Source organism: Corapipo altera, unplaced genomic scaffold, assembly GCF_003945725.1.
Source record: "Corapipo altera isolate COAL_440 unplaced genomic scaffold, ASM394572v1 47, whole genome shotgun sequence".
In the NCBI taxonomy this organism is placed as follows: Eukaryota; Metazoa; Chordata; class Aves; order Passeriformes; family Pipridae; genus Corapipo; species Corapipo altera.
This window is the reverse complement of record NW_020884897.1, coordinates 11,046,289-11,070,604: the sequence shown is the minus strand read 5'-3', so window position 1 is coordinate 11,070,604 and position 24,316 is coordinate 11,046,289. Positions and strand designations below refer to the sequence as shown.

The 24,316-nt window shown below is 39.0% G+C and overlaps 1 protein-coding gene and 1 long non-coding RNA gene across 11 annotated transcripts in view; one reads left to right on the top strand and one right to left on the bottom strand.

The window, feature by feature from the left end:
- The window catches only part of SCN5A (sodium voltage-gated channel alpha subunit 5), a 214,058-nt gene that overhangs the window by 40,848 nt on the left and 148,894 nt on the right, over positions 1-24,316 (top strand). For 5 of the 10 annotated variants that reach the window (XM_027648407.1, XM_027648406.1, XM_027648405.1 and 2 more), the window contains exons 2-6: positions 251-569; positions 2,281-2,399; positions 7,617-7,706; positions 11,271-11,399; positions 16,213-16,304. In XM_027648407.1, the coding sequence (XP_027504208.1) occupies positions 303-569; positions 2,281-2,399; positions 7,617-7,706; positions 11,271-11,399; positions 16,213-16,304 (697 nt within the window). In that variant the 5' untranslated portion in view covers positions 251-302. Of the gene's footprint in view, positions 1-250; positions 570-2,280; positions 2,400-7,616; positions 7,707-11,270; positions 11,400-15,985; positions 16,078-16,212; positions 16,305-20,148; positions 20,377-24,316 lie in introns of those variants that run through there. The other 5 variants (XM_027648411.1, XM_027648409.1, XM_027648404.1 and 2 more) reach the window with 4 other exon arrangements.
- LOC113949605 lies at positions 16,719-20,077 on the bottom strand. The gene is made up of 3 exons (XR_003528481.1): positions 20,015-20,077; positions 19,482-19,567; positions 16,719-16,914 (listed from the first exon to the last, which is right to left on the bottom strand). It is a non-coding gene; the product is annotated as an uncharacterized LOC113949605 (long non-coding RNA).

Sequence of the window (24,316 nt, the reverse complement as noted above, 5' to 3'; positions counted from 1 at the left end):
GAAGAGTATTCCGCACTCTACCTACAAAGACTTTTCAGCTCTGATCATGTGTGATTCCTTATTGAAATTATACTTTCAGTAATTTTTGTTTCCTGGATGTTCTATTAACCACATAAAAACAGATAAAAAGTTTCCTGATAATCGATAACCTACAAGTTATTTGTATTTTGGTGGGGTTTTTTTTCATTCTGATGGCTTTGTTCTTCTTGTTTTTTCTCCTGCCACTAACTTCATGGTAATTTTATTTCAGCTGTTTCCACTACTAGGAGTAAAGACCAGTAAAGACAAAGCAGGATGAAAAGATGGCTGACTTCTTGTTACCACCGGGTACTAACAGCTTCCACCGGTTCACGCCTGAGTCCTTGGCTGCCATCGAGAAACGGATCGCGGAGAAGCTTGCAAGGAATGCAAAGCAGGAATACAGAGAGCAGCTGGGCGAGGAAGAGAAGCCCCAGCCTCAGTTTGATTTGCAAGCTTGCAAGAAGCTGCCTGATATCTATGGGACTGTTTCTCCAGAGCTCATTGGGGAGCCCCTGGAGGACATCGACCCTTTCTACAATGACCGCAAGGTGAGCCCCAGCCAACCGTCCTCCTTGGCTGCTGCTAAAGCACAGCCACCATCTCTGTTTTGGGTGCTCTGGTTTTTATCTTTCTACAGCTGGTAAAAATGTTTCTTTTCCAGATTAAGAATCAGAGTTTTGGCATGAGCAGGGCTCCCAGAAAACATCTAAGCGGGAGGGCAAAGAGGGATAAAAAATAGAATTAGAACTGGTGTGTTTTCAGATAACCCCGAGTATGAATATACAATATCTGAAAAGAGCAGAGCAGTAGCTGAGTTAAATTAAGCCAAAGGTTTTATCTGCCCTATTTTGCCTTCTGCATGAGCTGTGACTTTTCACAGGTCTGTTGTTTATCACTTAAGCCCCTTAATGTTAAGGGCTTCTGGGTGACTTGAGCCTTGTGCAAGCACTCTGCACAAGAGCAGAAGCAACTCCACAACTGTTCCTGGAGAGCAGCATTTCTGTTCCTGCTGAGGAATATTTCAATTCCATTTAAGATGACCAAAACAGAGCTGAAGGGAGATGTGTGAGTGGCGTGTGCAGTGCTGGCACTTTGCAGAAGGGTAAACTTCGTCCCAAAGTGAGCATCACCTGATGAGGGATCACGTGTAGGCTGGACCAAAGCCACAACAGTGCAAACAGCTTCTGTCAAAAGGCTGTTGACAGCAGAGCTGGGTTGATTGCTTACTACGGTTTGTTCCCCTTTCCAAACATTTTGCAAAATGACTGACAAAATAAAGTTTGGAAGCACAGTGCATTTTTAGGCAGCTTCCAGTTCTTTCGGGTACTTATGTTCCTGATTTTGGGCTATGCTATTTCCTCTAAACAATGTTGACCATAATGCTACTTCTATTAAAACAATGTAGAGGCAGGTGCTAGAGGTACAGAATAAAAGTTAAATGGATAAAGACAAATAGATTACTTACCTGGAAGGGCCAGAATTAATTTACCTTTTAATTTGCCTGCTATCCCCGGGCACAAGCAGCAGGATATAGATTTGCAATTTTAGTGTCATGAAGTTTTTAAACTCAAGGTGGGTGATTTGCTTAGATTTTATATACTGGGTGTCCTGATTCAGTCTCTGAGTGAATATTAGTTCCTCTATGCTTGTTGGGGCATCTTCAGAGCTCTGCAAATTGGGTCAGCATCCAATTCACCTTTGCTTTGAATTTAATATAACTTACAGTATTGTTTTCATTTGCCCATAATTATCTGAGTACAATGAGAGTGCCTCAGCACCAGGGTCAGATCCTGCTGTGAAACTGTGCCTCATGCACCTTCTTACTTGGTGAGACAAAATAAATTGAGAGCAACACAGTGCTCAAAGTGGAGGAGGTGGAGGAACAACACAGCAAGGTCCCCAGGACCTGGGAGGAAGAGCATCACATAAGTTCCCCCACCACATTTTAATCTCCAGGTCATTTTTATTTTTAAAGGTGATTCCACTCTCTTCCCAGACCCTGATGGAGATGTTGCATGGAACTCTGTAAGGGTCGAAAGGACTAAAAATAGTTGGGATATTACAACAGAACAGACAACAGCTCTTTAGGGCAGGTCTCGGACAAAACATTTAACCAAGTGAAAAGGAATTTGGGGCACTTGGGAGGGAAGAGGAAAAAGGTATGGGATACTTGCAGGAATTTCCCAATGGGGTGTGGGCTGGGAAAAGCTGAGTATAAATGCAAATACTGAATGTTCTCATTTTCATTTTGTTTTCCAGACATTTATAGTACTGAACAAAGGGAAGACAATCTTTCGATTTAGTGCCACTCCTGCCTTGTATATACTTAGTCCTTTCCATCCAATCAGAAGAGCAGCAATTAAAATTTTGGTACATTCATATCCTTTCTGTTGATTTCCCTCCTCATGTATTTTGTATGGGTTTTAAACACAGATGGATGGAAGTCAGAAACCATTTTATTTCATTAAGCTGTTTTAAATCTTTTGGCTGAATTTGCTTGCAGAAGCAGAAATGCACTTGGATTTTCACTTTGTTTCATTTTATATTGTTATGTGAGCTATAAAAAATGACTGTACTATACTGCTGGCATCAGATAATGTGAACTGCACTGGAGAGTCTGGTGAGTTTACTCAGGATTGAAAGATGTGAAGGGACTGATCATCTTCACCGAAGAGTCAGTGGAAGAAAGTGGTGATGTAGTACCTTAGAAAGGAAGGACACCAGGGGAAATCTACAATAATGGAGATCTTTGCTACCAAGCACTTCAGCAAATTCTCCCAGAGGTGAAACTCTATGATGCCATATGCAGACACAATTTAATTTTGAACTGCCTCAGAACTGAAATTTTTTTTCTCTCCTGAAACAGAATATTTTAAAAAAATTGTTTTGTTGGTTCTTTTCAGGTTTGCTTATTAGAACGTGTTATACAGGCAGGAAAAAAAGCATAGGCTGTCCTGCTGGACCTTCCAACAGAAGGGCGGTGCCTGATTTCCCCTGACTCTTGTTCTGAAGTCATGGGAGATACACTGCAGTAGTTGGTTTTGCTTGTTTTTTAACAAAACCACAAAAACATTATATTCTGACATAGCCACATCTCTCTGAAAGGCCAAATTGACCCAAATATTCAGCTTTGTGTGAACATTACTGAAAACACACCCTTCTTTGTGACTTGGCTGCTTTCTCTGTGGTGCACGTGGGAGACCTGGCAGTGATAATTCAGAGACTCCACATGCTGCTGTGCTCATTCTGTGATGTTTTAGTGATGGAAACCCCTCATCTTCAATGCTCCAGTCACCACAGAGAACTAACTAATAAAGTAGGTAGCATCTTAGAATCGCTGGTTAATTATCAAGTTTCAGGAAAAAAATAGGCAAAGACACCAGCTTCCCAGTGTTCGTCCATGCAGTGAGGGAAAAAATGTGATATTCTAGCGAAAGGAAAAACAGGTGAAGCTTCTGATTGCAATAATTCTATGCAAAAACGAATATGTGATATCAGCCAAAATATTATTATGGTTACTAAAAATACACTATAGAATTCCACAGAGAGATTTGCTTGTGGATCAGATTATGTGTGTGAGCAGTGCAACATATGCTGCCACACACCTAGAGCTCAACAGAGTTTTTAGGTACACTTACCTCAGCACAGCATTGCTGAAGTTAATCAAGGTCAATGCATTTGTCCAGGTATGGCTAAGAGAAGAAACTGAAAATTGAGCTTCTTAGAAAAAAGTGTGAATATTGCCTCCAATGTTGGAGGCAATTTTTCTATCTTGCCTTCAATTTCTTCTACACTGGCTGGTGAAGCCAAGTGGTCATAGGTTTGTGTAGCACAGGAGCTATGTGCCCTTGGTATCAGTAAACCAAAAGATAAAAAAGCAAGAAATCCTTATCGTTTTACTTCCAAGGATAAAGACCACAGAGGAGAGCATTTAAAATGTTTATCAGGAAAGAAATATGGTCAGATGAGGACTGTAAAATTTTGGGAGTGGCAGGTCTGTAGGCAAATATAAATTTACCTCCCGAAATGTCCGAATTACCACCTTGTGTTGATAATGCCAGGGGATCCAGCAGCTCGAGCTCTGGCAGGCACGGGCAGGAGAGACAACAACTCCATCCCAGTGAAACAGCAGCGAAGTTCCTGCATTAGGCACTGATTTGTTTTCTGTCAATAAAGACCTTTTGCATCAACCTGAAACACAAAGGCCAACGGGCTGAGCAGGCAGTCAATATCCCAGGCAAAAGGGAGCCTGAATCGGCAAGTGCTCAAGCAGATAATATCCCAGACATGAATCTGGGAACCAGATCTATCGTCTTGCGTGACTGTAATCAAGCAATCTTTATTTTCCCCAGGGCAAAAGCCTAAAAGGAGCATTAGCAAATGGTGCCCTGTCACGTAAATATCTGAAGCAACTTCTTCGGTAGATGCCGTACTTCAATTTTCAGCCATTGAGTGTGCTGTGAAGGCCAACAGTAGAAGAGAGTAGAGAGGACAGAGAAAAATCATCTTATAGAGAAGTTGTGGGGGTCACATTTCTTGGTTAAGTAGCTGTATATGGAGTTCTTCCTCTGAGATGTCAGGCAGGATAGATTCTGTATGTACACTGCTCATCCAGCCAAATCTGATAAGTCTAGTCTTTCAAAAATACATCCTTCCAAGGGAAAAAAATCATTCAGAGACTCCTAGGTATGTGAATTACTTCAACTGTCAGCATATCCTTAAACCCCTTCTAGGTATTTCTCCTCCTATTCAGAGTCTAGGAGGCCTCTCAAAAGGACCATGGCCAGAAGGTGGCCCTGGTCCATTTCTGTCACAGACGACATGAGGAGTATAGAGCTGCATCCTACTGATGAACACTTTATGCCTTCTGCATTATTATCAGCTGTTATTAACATCTTTATTTACTATCTCCACCTATTAATGAGATTAAGCCACTGGGAACACTTCATCAATGCTTATGTTTAAAATACTCCTCTCAGTTCTTGCCTGCAAGAAAAGGACCATTGTGTGGTGTCCTTAGTTTCCCCAAGTAGTTTGCTGGCCTGTATAAAATCTGTAGCAATTGTTATTTCTTGTTTTTCTAAGTATTATAGCCAGTTGCTCTCAGTTCACCACTGATCCAGAATGGGGGGTTGGCCAAAACTATTTTCCTTGATAGAATTATAGATTCTGATGCATTAGAAAAAGAAATTAAAAAAAAATAAATAAAGATTTTCCCATCTTTGTTCATGTTTTCTGATTACAGCTTTTCTCCCATCTGATTTCGCACACTTTCCATAAGGCAAAATGAGACCTTGTGAAGCACCAATTATATGTACTGTTCATTGGCACTAACCTTTGCTTGCACATATTATATGTAATTTGGCAATGATCACCTAAAGAGCCTCTAGTATTCAGTCTGCTAATTAACAATTATCCATCATAATGAAGTCCAGAATAGAAGTGTGCCGTGGTTGACTCTGTATCTTTGTGCTAGAAGATAAAATTTATAACTTTTAGAATCAGTTTGTGCAAAGCCTATTCTGTAACCTCAAATCGGAAATAATAGGTTTAATTTATTGAAGAAAAGATCCTGATGAGTAGCTTAGTATATTTGGGTTGTAGGCTTTCAAAAATTTGATTTAATAGCAGTTCTAAGATAGGGAACACACAATGCTGCTAATATTGCTTATCTCAATTTTATCTTCTTTGCTTTGTCCTTTCTGAGTAGATCATCATCATGGACTTTTTCTAATGCAAGCAATTGCATTAGATTTCAGGTAGGAATGTTAATTTTCATTCTGTAGGAATTTCTGTAGGGTTTTTTTTTTGTTGTTGTTGTTTTGGTTTGGTTTGGGTTTTGTTTTTTAAACACAGACCTCTAACTGTGGTGCATAAGCAGCTGAAATGTTTCATTCTTCTCTGTTCTTTGTAGTTTTCAGCTTGGTCATGAAATCCAGATTGAATTCATAGTGCATTTGTTGTCCCAAAGCTGACCCTTTACATTTTCAACCTGAGTTCTCTGGTTTGTTCTCTTTGGTGCTTGAATAAGAAGGTGATGACATCTGCCTGTTAGTGAGCATCTGGGAAAGCTGTTAGATTTAGTTTACAACACAGGGGAACAGAGATATATAAATGAAACCAGTGCTCCTGAATTCCTGTAGAGGAATTATTTTCTTGGAATTGAAGTATGCTATTGGTTTGGCAAGATCTGAAGATACCAGTTTGGTTTACTGTGCTTGTTTTCATAGCGTTTCACGGTAGCTGAAAAAGTAATCCAGTGTTTTGTAGGCTGGCTGCAACTTAAAACTAATTGTGTTAACCAGAATGACACAACTCATAGAAACATATCTCAGGCTGACGTGAGAAAATGTCAGTGGATATCAGATATCCTTCCCAGTCCTTCAGCAGGAGGTGTTGGCCCAGAAGTGGAAAATGTTTGTGAGATGAGCAATCCCTGTGAGTTCAATTACTGCTTTCTGTGATGGCCCCGGGGAATGCACAGGTTGGTTACTACCAATTTACCCTTGTAGTTGCTTATGTGGCCCACTGGAAAACATTCCAGTCTTTATTCAGCAGAGATTTTTGTTCTGAGAAAGGATAAATTTCATGCGAACGTTTCAGGATGTAGGTTTGAAATTATATACTTCAATCACTGTTCTCAAACAAAAAAAAACACCAATGAAATCAGTAAAGGAGTGAAAAAAACCCTTTTTTTTTCCCCAAAGAAAGCAAAAGAAATTTATATTTGGATGTTACTTGTCTTCTTTCCCAGTTGCATGAGACCAGTTATTTATGCAGGTGAATCCCATCATATTTTGAAATTTATTTTTTTTTTTGCACAAAGTGGCATGTGCTTTTAGGAGAGCCATTCAGTGAACTATGTTTCCCATTTCCGGAATTTGATTTAGGGTACATCTTTTCATATTTATGGCCTCAGCTTAGCAGCCAACTGCATGGACTATACACATGGGAGGTTCATTTTAGCCTCCAGTTAGGGAATCTGGTGCCTCAGCTGAGGCAGGGAGCTCTGCAGACCTGCAGCTCTGTATGTTTGCCAAGCAGGTTTGCAGACCTAACCTTAAAATCAGTGCTCTGAAACTCATACTAGCTTTTGCTAAAACTTTATATTGAAAGTGAGATCTCAAGCCCATTAAAGAGATTAAAAAGACCAGATTTGTAACTTGCCCTGCTGCCTGAGAAACGTTTCAGGATGCAAAATAAAATGGGAATTTGCAGACACAGGTTTTTCTGTAGATACTTAAATGAGACTAATCCCTCTTTTCATACAAAGTTGTACACCTATGCACACTGTCATCTGACCAACACAGCTGTAAATTTGGGGTATTGTGTTTTAAAAAGGCTGCAGAGTCAGTACATTTGTTTACTGTATAAAGTATGCATAAAAGATGTAAACAAAGAAGAAAAAGCAGGGAAAGTTCCGTCATTTTTTTCTGTTTATATAACTATTTGTCTACTTATGCACTTGCAAAAAATGTTTATTGTTCTTTAAGCAACTTGCAAATTATGATTGGGCTGTCACATCTTGTGTGAAGGGACAAAAATTTATGAAGTCTTGTATCATATGCGTTGTTTTCCTTAATTCACTTCTTTACATTGTTCAGTATGTTTATTATGTGCACTATTTTAACTAATTGTGTGTTCATGGCACAATCAGAGACTCCGTCATGGAATAAATACGTTGAGTAAGTATCCTTGCTGATTTACAGCTGTCCTGTCCTCATCTCATCCTTCTTTTTCTATCAGTTGTATTTGTATTCTTATTTTCATCTTGTTTGCTGCTGATTTCTTTCCAGTAATACTGATCGTGGTATCTACCCTCACAAAATGTTTTTCCAGATAGTTTGGGGTGGGGTTTTTTTGCCTTTGAAAACTCCCTTAGTAAGTAAACTAAAAATTTTTAGTCCATGAATCTCATACTTCTTGCTCAATGCACCTTCAATGCTACATCTGAACAAAATCACATATGAGGACAACTGCGTTTGAAACTGGCCAGACTTCCACAGTTCTCATGCAAGAGACTTGATAGTTGGACACATCAGGATAGGCTGATGGAGTTTAAGTTGAATTATTTCAGAAAGTACTTCCTGAACATATTAGGTCTATCCTTAAACTGAAACTTACTGGAAGCAAAAGTTTCTTCTGGACTGAGCACGTCATGAGAAGTGTTCCCTTGTAATCATTATTAGAAATATTTTATGAGCATAAAAGTGTCTGGGAGCACTTTTAGGTGAATTCCTGTCTTTTTAGCTTTTCAAGCCTTCAGGAAATATAGCAAAGAAATCACTTGAAAGTGTCTATTTTTTGTGGTGGTTTTGTGGTTGGTTTTTTATTTTTCTTTAATTTTAAGGGAGGCAAGGGGGCTTCAGAAGGCCCATTTCATTTCTTTAAGTTGCTTTAAAATATTCCTTTTAGAAACAGATACCAGATGCACAAGCTAATCAACCTACAGTGCATTAAACAATTATTTTGGCTCATTGAACCAATCAGAACACACTTTTTATTTTTGACTGACATATGATAAACACAGCCATCTGCTGCTTCGTAGCCTGGTGGTTGGTCTACTCTGGGCTGTAAGGAAAGACAGTGAAACGCCCTTATTTAGGTTTCTTAAAATCATGCAGGACACATCTTCTAGGCCATAAATTGCTAATTATAGGCAGCACTGAACCAAATATTTCATCCGATCACAATAACATCCTAATCCCAGGATGTTTCATGTATTTCTGTAGAGTGTGGTACCCTCAAATCTGTCTGTGACTGTCCTTTCCCTCGATGTTGTCCTTTTCCTATGGAAAACTGTCATACAGTCCCATAGCCATTCCACTGAATCATGGACGTCTCATCCATGTGAGTCAAAATTTAGTCTGTCGGTCTACAGCTGGAAATTCAAACATTCTGGAGGGAAATATCAAAACGCTTATTGTGTCTCCTGCGAGCAGGAAAATGTGGATGTTGTTATCAGTGCATCAAGCAGAGAATGCAAGAAATGTAGAGCAGAAATGCAAATGGACTCATGCAGCATGGAGTAAATCCTTCCATGTTTCCTCTTCTCCTGTGTCCCCTCATATCTCTCAGCTTTTCCTCCTCAGGTGCATAGAATGAAATCAAAGTAAAGTACTTTTGAGGAGCAAAATAACCCATTGAACTGTAATTCAAATTGATTAATATTGGATTTGGAAAAGATGCATTTAATCCATTTTGTTCTGCTGTTTCAGAGACTCACGGGGGATAGAAGAATAACCTTGTGAAAATATTTGTCCTAGATCTTCCTTTAAAACATTTTCCCCACCATTTTGAAAACAGAAATCAATTCAACTTCCCTCCACTAAAAAAAAAAAAATTTAAAACCCCCTGACTTCTGTTGTTAAAGAAGCTGTTCAGTTGCTGGAGGACTTTGCCCGATCCATTTAGAATTAGATGATGATTATACAATCAATTAAACCCATCTGACATGCTGAATAAATACAAGTGCTTTATCACTTTAATGAGCTTATGTACCGTTAAGTATTTTTTTTAGTTCTTTGCATGTGTTTTCTGCCTGTATTACTGAACACACACGCTTAAAGAGACTGTCACATGAGTGACCTATATTCAAAATACCAGAGCAAAATTAAATAGGAGCTGTGAAAAGTTGGATGCAAGATAATGCTTAAGTGTATGGTCAAAGAGATGGGAGAGACATGTAATGCCCGCTATTGCACAGAAACTGTCCTGCAAATCACCATTTTAAGATGAAGCACACTGAGGTTTTATAACATATGTAACTAGCTCTGCTGTGCAACACGATGGCAGGAAGGGCATGAGATTTGCCACTATCTCTGTGTGTGCCCAATTGCAGATCAGTGGAATACAGCTCCATTTTATGCATAATGAAGTTCTTCCTTACATTCCACCTTTAACTGCTTACACCTTTTTTTTTTTTTTACCAAATAGGAATCTCAACTGCTATAATTCTTTTGTGTGTGATGGCAAAATTGTAGCTACTGATGTTTAGCCAGTGTTTCCAGTGAAAGCCCCTAACATCACGGCTTATAATAGTCACGTTTTAGTAGATTTTAGGTGTTTGAGGTTTATTAATAGGCTTTGGTATCATCTGCATCTTTGTTTGGAGAAAAGGGATAGGGAACGTCAGTGGTGGATACTAAACATTTATTTCTTTTATTAAGATACGGCCTAGAATTCCTACTCCCACTGGGCTAGGGTAGAAACATTAAAAAAGAGATGTTGCATCCCCTGAACTCTGTCTCTGATGGTGGGTAGAGCCCTAGGTGAATAGAAATCTGAATGCTATAAATCACATGCATTACTGTCCTCCACAGAGATTTTGCTAAGTTTTATTACAAGTGTCAACTTTATTACAAAAAGTAAGATCTATGTTGTAGCCCAGAACATGACTGTCAAGAAGCTGTTGGCAGTAACTTACTAGGGGGGAAAAAACAACCTCTTGTCTCCTTTGCTGTCAAGTAGGTCAAAAGTACTACATATAGTTTTTGGGTGGGAGTTTTTTTACTCTTTTTCACTGAAGATGTTTTGTTGTTTAATTCTCCAGGCTGGAGTGGTTTCCATGAATAGTGAAACACAAAGGAATTTGCAGAACAAGTACTCTTTTCAGCTAATAAAACCAAGTGGTGACATTTTTTTAACCTGCTGTACTTCAAAATGTCCTGGGTAGGTTGAGCTGAGAGGTATGAAGGGAACAACCACCCTCCTTCAAATTAGAGAAACAACAAGGATTGTGGTATAATGTTGCCAAGAGAGGTTGTGGACTCCCCATCCCTGGAAGTGCTCAAGACCAGACACCTAGTCTAGTAGAATGTGTCCCTACCCATGGCAAGGGAGTTGGAGCTAGATGACCTTTAAAGTTCCTTCCAACCCAAAGCATTCCATGACTCCCTAATCCACTCCTCTTTCGCTGGTGATCGCAGGCAGAGCTTCAAAACTCCCATAGCACAGCTCAGCATCGTAGTGTTCATGCTTGACTTAACGAGTGAGGAATCATCAAGGTACACCCTGTGGTGAAAGCTGTCTTCATCCTGTGGCTACCAAGAGAACCTTCCCATTTCTTACATGTTCCTCGTTCCACACATGAGGCTGCTCATGCACAGCCCAGTGCTGCAGCCGTGACTCACCTGAGCAACCCCAGTGAGTCGGGCAGGAGTGTCTCAAGTGAGTTGAGTGTGTCTCTGCCACTCCTGTCTGCTGCTTGCTAATGCTCTTGCTCATCTTGGCCGCTTTTTTCCCCCCAGGTACACTTTCACTGGCATTTACACTTTTGAGTCGTTGATAAAAATATTGGCAAGAGGATTTTGCATGACAGAATTCACCTTCCTTCGAGATCCATGGAACTGGCTGGATTTCAGTGTTATTGTTATGGCGTAAGTAGCACTCCTTTTTATTTTTCAAGATAGTCATGTGCAATAGAACTCTTTTAAAAATCTTTTGGCTGTTATTTTTTTTTTCCTCCTCATATTTTACTGAAAATGAGAAGGGGCTGAAGTGTATTGTGATGGAGGTGTTTTTGTCTGAGTGGCTTAAGAGGAAGAAGTCAGAGGAATCCTCAGTTCTGTTCTTTCAATTCACTAGACTATTTTGGAGAAATTATTTACTCTCTCTGTGCTCCACAGAAAGAGCTGTTTATAAAATATCCATAATAATACATATCTAAGGTAGTTTTGAGAAGCTCCAGACCTCTGAATAGAAAATATTATGTGTGACTGAACACTCATGTATCCCTATTTATAATCTATCTATCCATAACATCACCAAAGCTGTTTTCACATCCTTCTCTTCACAAACCCTCTTCACCCAGAAAGTAGTTACTATCGTACTACAATAGAAAATTAATTTATAGGCCTCTAAAACTTGTTATATATCTTGGGAATAGAAATTTGGCCCCCACCATGATATTCCCCTTCAGCTGTATACTTCTACTTAGATTATTAGAGTTCATTCAGGACATGTGGGATTCTGGTGCTTTGAAGGAGGTGATGGATTTGTGGCATCCAGACAGCTAAAAATACACAGGGGTAGGGGAGCAGTCAGCCAAAGCTCACAGGGGACACAGGGTCAGTCCAAGCTCTGGCCAAAGGCAAATGTCTGACACTGTCACTACTTCCAGCTAATCTAGAAATCCAGATTTTCTTCATAGTCACAGAAGAGAGAAAAGCACGCAAAGAATGCATGTAATCTTTAGGTGAAAGCTGGTAGAGATGCATGAAAAGCTCCATTTCTTAATCATGGAAGGATTTCATCCAGTCTCCCTGGGTTTTTTTGTGCTTAATGATACCTGTATTCAGTTCTGGGTTTATGTTGGTTCTCGCTGCCATCTTTGAAGCTCATAATTCACAGGACTAAGTGAGATGCAAGTGTGTTAGCACTGACATTTGAGCTGAACTCCTGGGATTATGATATTTGAATGGAATCAAAATTGGGAAATAATATTCAACCAAACTTAGCTTGCATGCCGGTGAGGGCCTGAAGTTGAAAGCACAAGTCTGTTAGGGAGCAGGGATCAGGACCAGTTTTCAGAATCCAGACTCTCTCTGGACTCTCAGGACGAATCTCTTGGTTTAGTTTTAGGCATTTGTGCAAGGAACAGTTTGTTGGACTCCATGGTCCTTGTGGGTCTCTTCCAACTTGAGATATTCTATGATTCTGTGGTCCTTGGCAGGATTTAGCAGAGCAGCGTGAAGGTGTGTAAAACCTGTGTGAACTTCCTCGGGAACACTCCCATTTATTTCAGTAGGCTTTGGATCAAAGCCAGCCCTAGGCCAGGTCCTGGTATCTGTTACTACATTCCTATGGATTTGGCTGAACTGACATCTGACCGTTATGATAAGCTTTTAAAAAAACATTCAAGGCAGATGAGAAGAACCTTTTGGAGGTCAGCACACATTAGGTATTTTTCTCAGCTAAACTTTTCCTCAAGCATTGCTAAGTGAAATTCTCCTGCAACATTTAGAGACAGGACAGAACAAAACAAAACAAAAAACAAAACAGAGTCACCAGCCTGCTCCTCTGTCTCCTGTCCATCAGGCAGTCAGTAAAAGCAGCAAACTCGTGTGTTTGGGACTTAGGACATGAGTTTATTTGTAGGTCTCATGAAGAATTTCTGTGCAAGGGAGGTTTTTGACAGTAAAGTAGGGAGGTTTTTGACAGTAAAGTAGAAAGGAGCAGAGAAAAGGCCAAGAGGAGCCACAGCTTGCAGCCTTGACCATAAACCTGCTTCACTTCATCTTCTCAACTCAGGCAGAAGTTGGGGCATCACCCCTGACTCTAGGAGCTCCTCTGGGAGCACCTCATATGCTGTCACTGAAATTCAAGTCTTAACAGTCAGTATGGGGCACAATCTAGTTATCCCTTAAATTCGGTCCACATAATCTCTGGGTGTTTGGAATTTACTGAGCAGGAAAGATGTGAAGGTTTGCACAGACTTTGAAGTGGACAGTTACCCACAGGTGAATTATTCACTCCCTGTCGGTAGGAACCAGGATTTGGTGCCCAGAGGTTGTAGGCTTACCCCTATTTTTTCTTTTCTAACTCTAGACTTAAATGGCCTCTCAGTGCTCCAGCCCAGGGCTTCATGAAAACTTTCTTAAGGCTTCTCTAATGAGAGGCTTGGGAATGTGTGCTTTCTTTCTTAGCTACATTTTAATTTTCTTTCTAAATGCTATTTCATCTCTTAGAAGATCCCTAAAACAGGGAGACCTGCAAATGCAAAATATCGAGCTTTTTAACATCAAACTGTACCACTGGCTGTGCTCTTCAGAACCAGCATCCATTCCTATTGTTTCTTACTTTAAGGCATACTATACCAACACTTTAAGAATGGAAAAAAAAAATTGGAATTCTGGAATAGAACATAAATGGAGAAGTGCTTCCTTGAGCCTACAGGCAGCAGTGAGAGAGTTAAAAGTGGCTGCAATATGATCTTCATATGTACAATGAAACCTCCTTCCCAAATATGCAAGCAGAGGATAGCACAGAGCTTTGGATAATGGAATCTATTCTGATATGATTTAGCCTTCATATAAATCCAATTTGCAAGTAATTTAAAGTAAGATTGATCACACAGGTAACTCTGGTGTTGTCTTTGCTTGTAGCTAGTGTGCTGCCAGGGGTATTTCTGTATCTGGAAACAAAGAAGGCTTGAGGATTCAAAATGGAGGAGGCTGATAAGGGACCATGAGATTCAGATGGGCAGAGGGGTTTTGAGCCAGCAGAAAATCTGATTATGTCACTGATGGGTGTTATAGTGGAAAGACAATCATTTGTTTTAGAGTTATTGCAAAATAACTTCTGACCTTCTCTTTTGGACAGAAACAGCACAGATTGGGCCACAGAGAGTAGTTTTAAATAGCACACTAGAGAGTAAGAAGTACCACAGGTCTCCAGGGTTTTTTTCCCATCTTGTGCCAGCAGACACAGCCATGGCTTGTGACCCTCTCTGGGGCCATGGGTGGGTTCAGGGAAAATTATGAAACTGCCCCTGTTTAGATCCCTCTTTCACAGACCAGCAAGTACTTCCCAGGACAGGTGAGGGAGATGCAGTTGTAACTCTGGGTTGGAAAGTGCCCTGTCAAAAGCTTAAAGACAATAAGCAATTCCCTGGCTAACAGGAAAATCCAGGGTGGGAAATCCAGTTGCTTCTCGCTCTGCAATACAGAGGAACTGGTCTGCTGCCGTTTGATAGAAGAAATGGCCAAAATAAATCTTAGTTAACTATTACAAACAAGCAGCAGTATTATTTGCTTCGCATGCTTGCTCACATGTTTATAATGTGGTTTTACAAACCTCTGGCCAGCAAAACCATATGCTTGTCACATTCCTTCTCCCCAAATTATATTTTTCCACTACCTTTCATGTTGCAGAAGAGTTTGGGAGAGAAGCACTGGGTAAAGCTGGGGAGGAAGCAGGTAAATCTTTGCCCAGACTCCCCTGAGATTATGAAGAAAAGCAATATTGCTCTTCCAGGCTATAATCTGGATTAGTAGATATGGAGAGGATGCTTTGTCCTCCCCCGGGGCCTTTGGACAAAGCCCACTTAAGCAGGTTTTGTAAAATAACCAGGTGAGGTTTTATCTTAGCAAACAAATGCCTCAAAGAAGTAGAATATTTGAATGAAATTTAATGGAATTTTAATAGTGAAATTCAAGGGTCCAAGGCCTCTTTTACTCAGAAGGTACAATGGTGACTATGCTTTTACTGTATACTGAGTTGGAGGAAACAATTTCTACATTCCAGGACTGACCCTCCTGGGAGCATTTAGCTCAGATGTAGCATGTGTCTCCAGGATGACCAAAACAGGCATGGCAGGGAAGAGCTTGGGTTGGTATTTTAATCATAAAGAGTTTTTACTGAGATGGCAGTTATATTCATTTAAACTCCATCTTTCTGCAGCCAAAGGATATGAATTTGATGTAGAAAACAAAATACAATTCTAAGCATCTCTTGAAACCAACATCTGCTTTACAACAGTATATACAGCATCTTAAAATAACCCAGTAGAAGTGTTTGCACTGATATTTTCCCATGTTGTCCTATATGTAGTTTTCAGAAGCTATTATGTGAAAATTACTTGGGTATTTGAATCTTTTATTTTATTTGTTTTTAAGAGCAGCAAAATAATTCTTAATATTTCCTATAATGTAAAGAATTTTTCTTTTGTTAAACTAAATGATGGTAAAATCTTAAAGCATTTATTGCCGAACAGCACGATAACAAAGTTCACCCACTAGTTTTAAAGAATTGATGCCTATTAGATAAGTTTAATAGTTCAAGTAGCATTTGAAATAATGTGTACTAAGAAAAGCCCAGGACAAATGGCATCAAAGAACAGCCTGAAAAGTGGATGCACCTCTCATTTGGCTGTGTTCACTCCCTGTGTATGAATGCTTTATTCATTCAGGCAAGTCTCATACTCTATTGTATAATTCCAAATAACTGTGACTTAATTCTACAGGTATGTAGGAGAATTTGTGAATGTAGGCAGTGTTTCACCTCTTCGGACTTTCAGGGTATTGAGAGCTTTAAAAACTATTTCAGTAATCCCAGGTAAGAAGCCCTGATCCTTACGTTTTGGCTCTCAGCTACAAGTGATTCTTTCTCTGTCTCTCTTTGTCCCTTTGATTGTTGTTTTTTTTGGCTGGTGTTTTGTCATTGTCTGTGTGTGACTTTCCCTTGTTACAGATACATAACTGAATTTGTGGACCTGGGCAATGTCTCAGCCTTACGAACGTTCAGAGTACTGCGGGCGCTGAAAACAATCTCAGTCATTTCAGGTGAAAATCAGGTTAAACACTCCGGCTGCAGTTAAAGCCTACATGCCATTTCCAGTAGCAAACACCATAATTACAAATGACTAAAACCATAGACACTGATCAGGAAATGGAGGAATGTAGGGAATGTGACCTGTCAATAGAATATGTTTTCTTATGTGTTTTTCCAATATGTTTTTTGTGGGTAGAAGGAATGGGAGTGCCTCCAAAATTACAGACCTCACCAAGAGGAGTGCTGCTGTAAGAACAGTGGCTCATGAGTCACATGCATAAAGTACCCATTCCTGAACCATATGAAAATGGCAATGAAACTCTTTTAAAGCCTTTGGATATTGATTTTTAAAAATGGAAGGTTAATGACCTCAAAATGCATATTCATGTTTAAGAGCACATTGATAGAGGGATCTAAATCTGTACTATGAGTTGAGGTTTCAAGACTGCAGGCACAGATAGCCTAATTTGTCATGGTGTTTATGCAATTGCATATGACAGAAGCACTGTTGAAATTTTGGGTCTTGAAGAGACCAGAGAACTTTTCATTATTGATTTTGGTAGGTCCAGCATTTCATCAACTTGCATTTTCTAGGATATGATTTCTCCACTCTTCCCCCCTCTGAAAAAAAAAAAAATCAGTGTTTTACTACACATCTGGCAGTGAAAGAAGCTCTTTATTTAATGTTACTATTTAAAAAAAATTAATAACATTTACTATTAAGTAATTTATACAGAGATGAGTCCACTGAGGACTAACCATGCGACAACACTTTCTTGCCAAGAATTATCTATGGACAGGTCTCATTCAGCCTCAGTGTTTAACATCTCCAACCTGCATGACAAGGTAGAGAAGATAGCAAAACCCATGCATGGTAGATCCTCTCTTTGATAATCCTGAACAGATGTTGGCAATTACATGTAAAAAATATTAAAAATGTTGAAAGAACTGCTCAGATTCTCACACGCAGCTCTTCAAGGTTAGAAAGGCTTTTCCACACACTCTGTTATGCACATCCACACTGTAAGATAAATCCAAACAAATTCTGAGTTGTAAACTTATATGGACATGTATTAAAACTAAACATCAGCACTCATATGGAGTATAAACTAGAAATGGAAATTCTGGAATGGAAGTGTTAAGTAAAAACATATATAGGTCTAGAATTTGCTCACTCATTCCAACACCAGAGCAATGAACGTCAGGGAAATTACTTGAAGAGCAAGGTACTTTTTGCTGAAAGTGTATGTCCAAATATAGGTTTTAAAGAATACTCTAATATGATCATTCTTTAGGTCCTTGAAATCAGTACCTGTCTTAATTTTTGTCTTTAAGTTTTAAAGAATAATCTATTAACAGAGAGGGTTTCTTTTAAATTTTTCTCTAATGGGATTTCCATTGAGAAATTATTTTTATTTTCACTGGGAAACAAAGCTGAGCACAGTTTTACACATCATGTGGGATAGTACTGGCTAATCAGAGAGAAAGCCAGGATTTGTTTCCTAGTGTCCTTTGCTAGCAATTTGAAGACTAACTTGGAGGGACAGCCATCTCCAGGGGACACCTTTCACGTTGCATTTTGTCTTAGGCTTGAGCCTCTTCAGAGCAGAGCCTGTCTATTTTTCTAAGTTATATATATAGCAATTTTCTGCTGTCCTGTATCAGAAGGGGAGCTGAAGCTTGTTTTACATCAAACGATAAAATTTGACTTAGTGGGGAAAAAATCTGAGTACCAAGATTCAGAAAAAACATTATTTGAAAATTCACCAAACCCCTTCAGTGATATTAAACACTGAGTTGTTCCATTTGTTGGTTAATAGAAGAAAAAAGAAAAAGAGTATTATTTATTAAAGTAACACATAATAACTCAGTCTCTTTTTTTCATTCCGACTGAATATTTGATTAGTTTTTTGATAACTGAATTTTTATGTACAAGTCACTAAATTATTTGGTGACATAACTACATGAAGATATGCTAATAGAATATCTGGCCTTTGATTTTATCATCAAAATTATCTGTGCACTGAGTATGTTTAAATTACAAATGTAGAGAGCTGCAAATTGCCATGGAACACCGATCTGCCAGTGAAACACAGCTGAGGTGTTGGGGTTTTTTTAATATTAGCAGATAATTTCAGAGTCAGTTCATTTTTCAGTTAGACAGATATATTTTAAAAGAAATATGGGACATGATGCTGTGGTTTATTTGGAGATCAGTCTGAATTTTTAATGATAACATAGTCTTATGCCGAGGTGAAATATTTTTCCACAATAGGCTTAAAAATGAGAAGATTATGAACATTAATATCTTTCATGAGATTTTTGGGGTTAACTGCAATAGAGAGGAGAAGGTGGTTGTTATTTTTGCCACTTCCCAGGTGAAAAACACTGAGTTGTATTCACCTTTGCAAATATCTAAGCTTTTCCTCAATAAAATTGATCACACTTTTCCATCAGGTACTTACATTTGCACAAACATACTTGGACTCAACATGCTGAGTGAAAGTGCTTACCGAAAGTAACGGGCCAAGTCCTCCGTGGTGTAAGGCTTCTGTCCAGCAAAGCACTTAGAGGCTGGTTTTCAAAGGCTTTCTGCTTCACTTGGAATCAATGAGTTTCTCTATTGACTCCAGAGGGAGTCAGTAAAGCTAACAATTAGTGCTTTTAAAAATCTCACCTACCTTTAATGCCTTGCTCTAAGTGCTCAAGCAGGCACGGGGATGTTTAGGGGACACAGACTCACAGGACTCAAAAATATCTCCTAAACTCAGAGTTAATTCCCCTGGCCTAAGGCTGTGTTTAGTATAGCTCTAACATGGCATGATATTTATTTCCTGACTTCTTCTAGCGATCCCTCAAAGGTGGAGGTCTCAGGATCTTCCTGAGAAGTATGTTCCAGAACCTCATTGCTTTTACCATTAGAAGATCCCAGGAGGATGGTTCAGATCCAGATCCAACAGCACAAATATTTGCATCTACCATCAAGCTGTGTGATTCCCTCTCACTGGGTAGCTGTGGTTTGATTGCCATAATTCCAATATCTCCTGTTTCCCATGGCTGTGGACCTGCAGGTCCTGTCTCTGAATCCAGACTCCTGTCCAGCCTTCCTCTCTCTTGGTGTATTATCAGCTCTCTTTTTTTTTTTTTTTTACCCTAGAGCTGTGTAAGACATCAGGTCAGTGCCTTACCTTCAGTGGCAGCCCTCAACATGCCAGAAGACCTTCATGGAAGCCCTTGATTTTCCTTTTTCTGCACTAAACACACCCATTTGTTCCTGTTTTCCAGTTTCCCATGGCATCTAAGAGGAAAAAAAAAGCTTTGTACAGGTTCAGGTGCTTAGAAATACACAACATTTTCTCTGTGGGAGCATAAAACCTTTAACTCTCAGTTATTTTATTTATTAATTAGCATCTTGCACATTGCCATGGCAACTGGCTTAATTTGATTTTCAATCTAGATAGGAACCATGGTCAGCAGCAGAACAACCCACTGAACTCACTCATTTATCTCCCATTACCATCCCATTACCAGCATATCTGAGTCCCAGTGTGCTCCATAGGAACTCTTCCCATGACAACAGAGGGTCTTGAATCATATTTATCTTCATGAAAATCATCAGTGTTTTTGATAACTACTGATTGAGATAATATAAACCCCGAGGTACACCCTTCTATGCTTCTCCATCAAAAGACCACAAAATGCAGGCCATCACCATCATTACCATCATTGTCATCATCACCATCACCAGGATTTCATAAACTGCCTGTATCTAGAGAAGCTCCACTGCTCTTTCTGGAACAGGCGTGCGCATCACAGACATCTCACATAAAATGACAGGATACCGGCGAAAGGTGACCTCATAGAAAATTGGGCCAAGGCACTTTGGGGCCTGATCCAGCTCCCATTTAAGTTAGTGTGAGACTAAAGCCTATAAATAGTGCTGTGAATGTTATCCGTACTTTAATGATAGCCAGAACAGAGCTCGGAGAACAAGAATTAAGACTGTGTGGAGGAGGTTGACCCTCGTTCACTGCTTCAGTCTCACTGAAGTCCTGCTGCAGAGAGATAAATGACATCCTTTGGGTGGGTAAATCACTTAACTCAAGAAGTAACTATCCCAGAAGTGAGAAATATATGACATATTTGTATTTTCCTCAGAGACTGCCCTGTCAGTCACATTTCCATGCAGAGACAGTCTACAGGAATGCTGACAACCATTTGAGTTTGCCAACATGCTATTAAATTCTTTGCTGCCCCATGTCTCAGTGGCTAATTACAAAATACGCTCATCAAGGGTGAGCTCTTCTCTCCCTACATGCACATGACTCACACAGACATTTACAAGACATGTGAATATCCTCAGGGGAATGAGTGGGATAGGTGAGGACAATCATGCTGCAAGTCACACTCTCCTTTTTTTGGTTTTTTTTTTGCTTTTTCTCCCTGCTTGTTGCCAGATTGTGCATGACAGTGTCTGATGTTCTGTAGGTGATTGCCAACATCTGGTATGGATGTCATACTGAATTATGCTAATACTTTCTCACATCTCGTAGAAGGAATGGATGATGTTTTGGGACCTTGCCATTTCTCATTGTTTGGTGTTGCTTGCATTTTCTATTGTTTCTGATTTGCATTTAAAAACCGATTATTTGATTAACCTCTGAATGTGATAATTTCTACCTGCCTTCACAGGAATGTTTGGGCCAAATTCTTCTTGCTTTCTGCAGATGTCAGGCTGCCTATACAGCCCTCATTCCACTGATTTTGGGTCTCATGGTCTTTTTCATGTCATGCAAGCAGGATTTGGCCCAGAGGTGTGGAAAGAAGTCAGTGATTCAGAAAAAGCCTGTTATCAATTTACTCCACAGGGAGTAATCTATAGACCCATTGTCATTAACGGATGTAGATGTCACTCAGCTTTGGATCAGATCCTCAGGTTTTTTCCTGCATGCTGCCTGGTTTGATGTTTGACTTGCAAGAATTAAATAAATGCCTCTAATGCCCCATAAATAGTATCTTCTGTTAAGCTATATTTCAGTGCTCTCATTGGCACTATTTCAAAGAAGGATTATTTATCCAGAAGATTTAACTGTGCTCTAAATTTGAATACATCTAGCTTGCTTTTACAAAACATGGGATTGATTCAGAGAGATACAGAGCACCTGGGAGAGGTTTTGGGTGTCCTTATTTCCCCTCAGCCCTTCTGTTTCGGAGGCACAGAAAATTTAAATGAATAGTGATTTAAATATTTTATTTTGCTGTGGCACTTAGTTGTGTCAACCACCTTGATGGATGTGACTTCATTTTCTGGGCAATTTTGTTTTTAAAGGAAGGGAAAAAACAGTTAAACTGTAAGTATAACACTCTCCAAATGGTTTTCCTGGAAAGTTTTAATAAAGGTCCAGGAGGCAGAGTACAAGTTATTTTTAAATGGTCTTTAATTACAGAAATTGTATTACTGAAGCACCATATTCTTAAACTGTTCGGAAGCCTGTAAGCTATGAAAACAAACAAAAACCAAAAAAAGGCAGTAAAGCAGAAAACCCTCTCATAAAGAAATTACTTGATACCTGCAAGGAATGAACTCGTAAAACTAATAATATAGGATTACTATTCTATTTAAAACTCCAGTAATTAAACTGGGAAAAACATGTTTCGTGAAATGACCTTGAAATTACCAATACTGAGGCCTGATTTTGAAAAGATGATTTTGAAAAAAGATGGTCTTTGTCGGTGATTAGAATGCTGTAGGTTTTGTTTCCTAATATTATCCCAGTTCACATTAGGACTCCCATCGTCCTTGCCTGTGTGAGTAAGATTAATTAGAGCACTTAGATGATACAAATACAAACTCCAAGCTTAACAAGCAATTAAATGTGCTGCAGGGATTTCACAGAGGGTACTTCAGTAAAAGAATTTGTGGATTGGTATTTTTTTCGTTTCTTAAGACTCAGTCTGCATTTGGATTTCCCAAGTTTCACCAGCTTCATTGAAGAAACATCTGTTCATTCAAAGGATAACCAATGATAAGAAGCATTGAAAACATTTCAGAATATTAGATTTGAAAATATTCTAGTGCATTTACAAATCTTATTTCTTTTTCTCACCTAACTTCTTGCTTAAGACATGTTTGTCTTAAAGGTCTTGTAATGCTGGTAAGGGTGACACTCCAGAAGTCCTTTCAAAATTGGGCTACAAGTAAAGCTACTTCCACCTTGGGTATAAAGTTTACTCCAGATTAGATTATCAGAAGAGCTTTCCTATTTAGTTAGGCATCAAAACAGGTAGTCAAATCTACAGATGGACTCAAAAGTTCAGAGTCAGCCTTTTTGTGTTGCTACCTGAATAGAACTGATCTCATTTGTAAAATCTCTTTCTGGTGAGGAAGACAGGTAGCATGAAAATCCAGCTTTTGCCTAATGTTTGCCCTGCAGTAATTTGTATTCTATTTTTGAGCAGAGTAGGGAGCTGTCTACTCTTGCCTCTTTATCGTGCCACAAACAAGCTTTAAGAAGGCAAGCAAAGAATTTAATGAAGAAAGTTACCCACACCTGATGGGTCAGTCCCTTTTGGTTAAATGACCACTTTATATTGATATCATTCACAGTTTAACCTAATGACAATATCCTATGCAGGAGTGGGATATTTTAGGACTGCTGCACCTGTTGTCCATTCCAGTAGCTCATCCTCATTTGAGAAACCATGAGTTCCCCTTACTTTAACCACAGAATTTTAAGCAAGACCAAAAACCCATTTTGCCTTCCTATGAAATACATTTTCATATTATTTTCAATTACACAGCACTAGCTCAGCCTTTGAGGCTGCCAAACTCTTGGGGTGGAATTCCAAGGAACTGAGATTTAATGTGTATGATCATATTCAGTGAGCAAATCAATGTGCTTCTGAATATTGCCCAGGAGAATTCCTCCTGTTTCCTCTTTGCATTTTCTTTTTTCCATTTAACTGAGTTTCTCTTACTGCTGCCATGCTGGTGACACCAATTATCAGAAGCGCTTATTACTAGTTACCAGTATTAATTACATATAAATAGGAAAGAAACAACAAAATTGCTACCATTGTGTAGATGATATTAATGTTGAACTATAGCCCACCAGTTTAGAATAAGGGTCTTTTTTTCAAAGGAATATTTTTTGGTCATAATCATGTAATATTCAATCAGCTCAAATAGTGCTGATTTTCAGGAGCAGTTCAAAACAAGGGATATCATTTGAGAAAACAGTATAATTATTCATATCTGAATATTTATAGAATAATAAACTGAATCTAGTGTTACAGGGTGAAATAATACTGGAGAAGCTAATTTGTGTGACCCAAGCCTTTGGTGTTATGTAATAAGATGATTTATGTACGTTGGCAGCATATTATAAAATGATTAACTTTTGCCCAGGTATTGTTGAAGCCTCAGGTAGTTTTACTCAAATAATTTCCACTGGATTTATTTGATTGCCCATATTATTTGGCTTTTTTTTAATCTCAAATTCTTGTTGTCTTAAGCAAATAAATTGAAGGCAGAGGAATTATTCATATATATATAATCCAACATGTTGGATTTGGCACTAAAATATGCAAAATAATCAGGGAATAAACAGCATTTCCATACCTCTTCATCTGTTTATGTGAGGGATAAAGTTATCTGAATCACCTGAGTGATTTAAAAATAATTCTGCTTCTCAAAATTCAATGGGATTTAGGCTTTACAGCCTTTACTGTAGATCCATGAAAATATAAAATGCACTCTGCATTTTCTTTATCCATGAATATTTTTGTACCTCACTGTCCCTCCGTCCAGTTCTTTCCCACCATTTTTACACTGGTGTTTGTGCAATGCCAGGACTTTTGTCCAGACAAAAGCAGGGCAAACTAAACATTCATGGTGATCACTTGTCTCTCATTTCTGCCACCCAGTTGCAAACAGGTGGTAGAAACGCTTCCAACTTCCCCTTCCATGGAGATTTTCATCGTGAAAAGTAGCTGTCTGCACACACGTTTCAGTCTCTCAGTC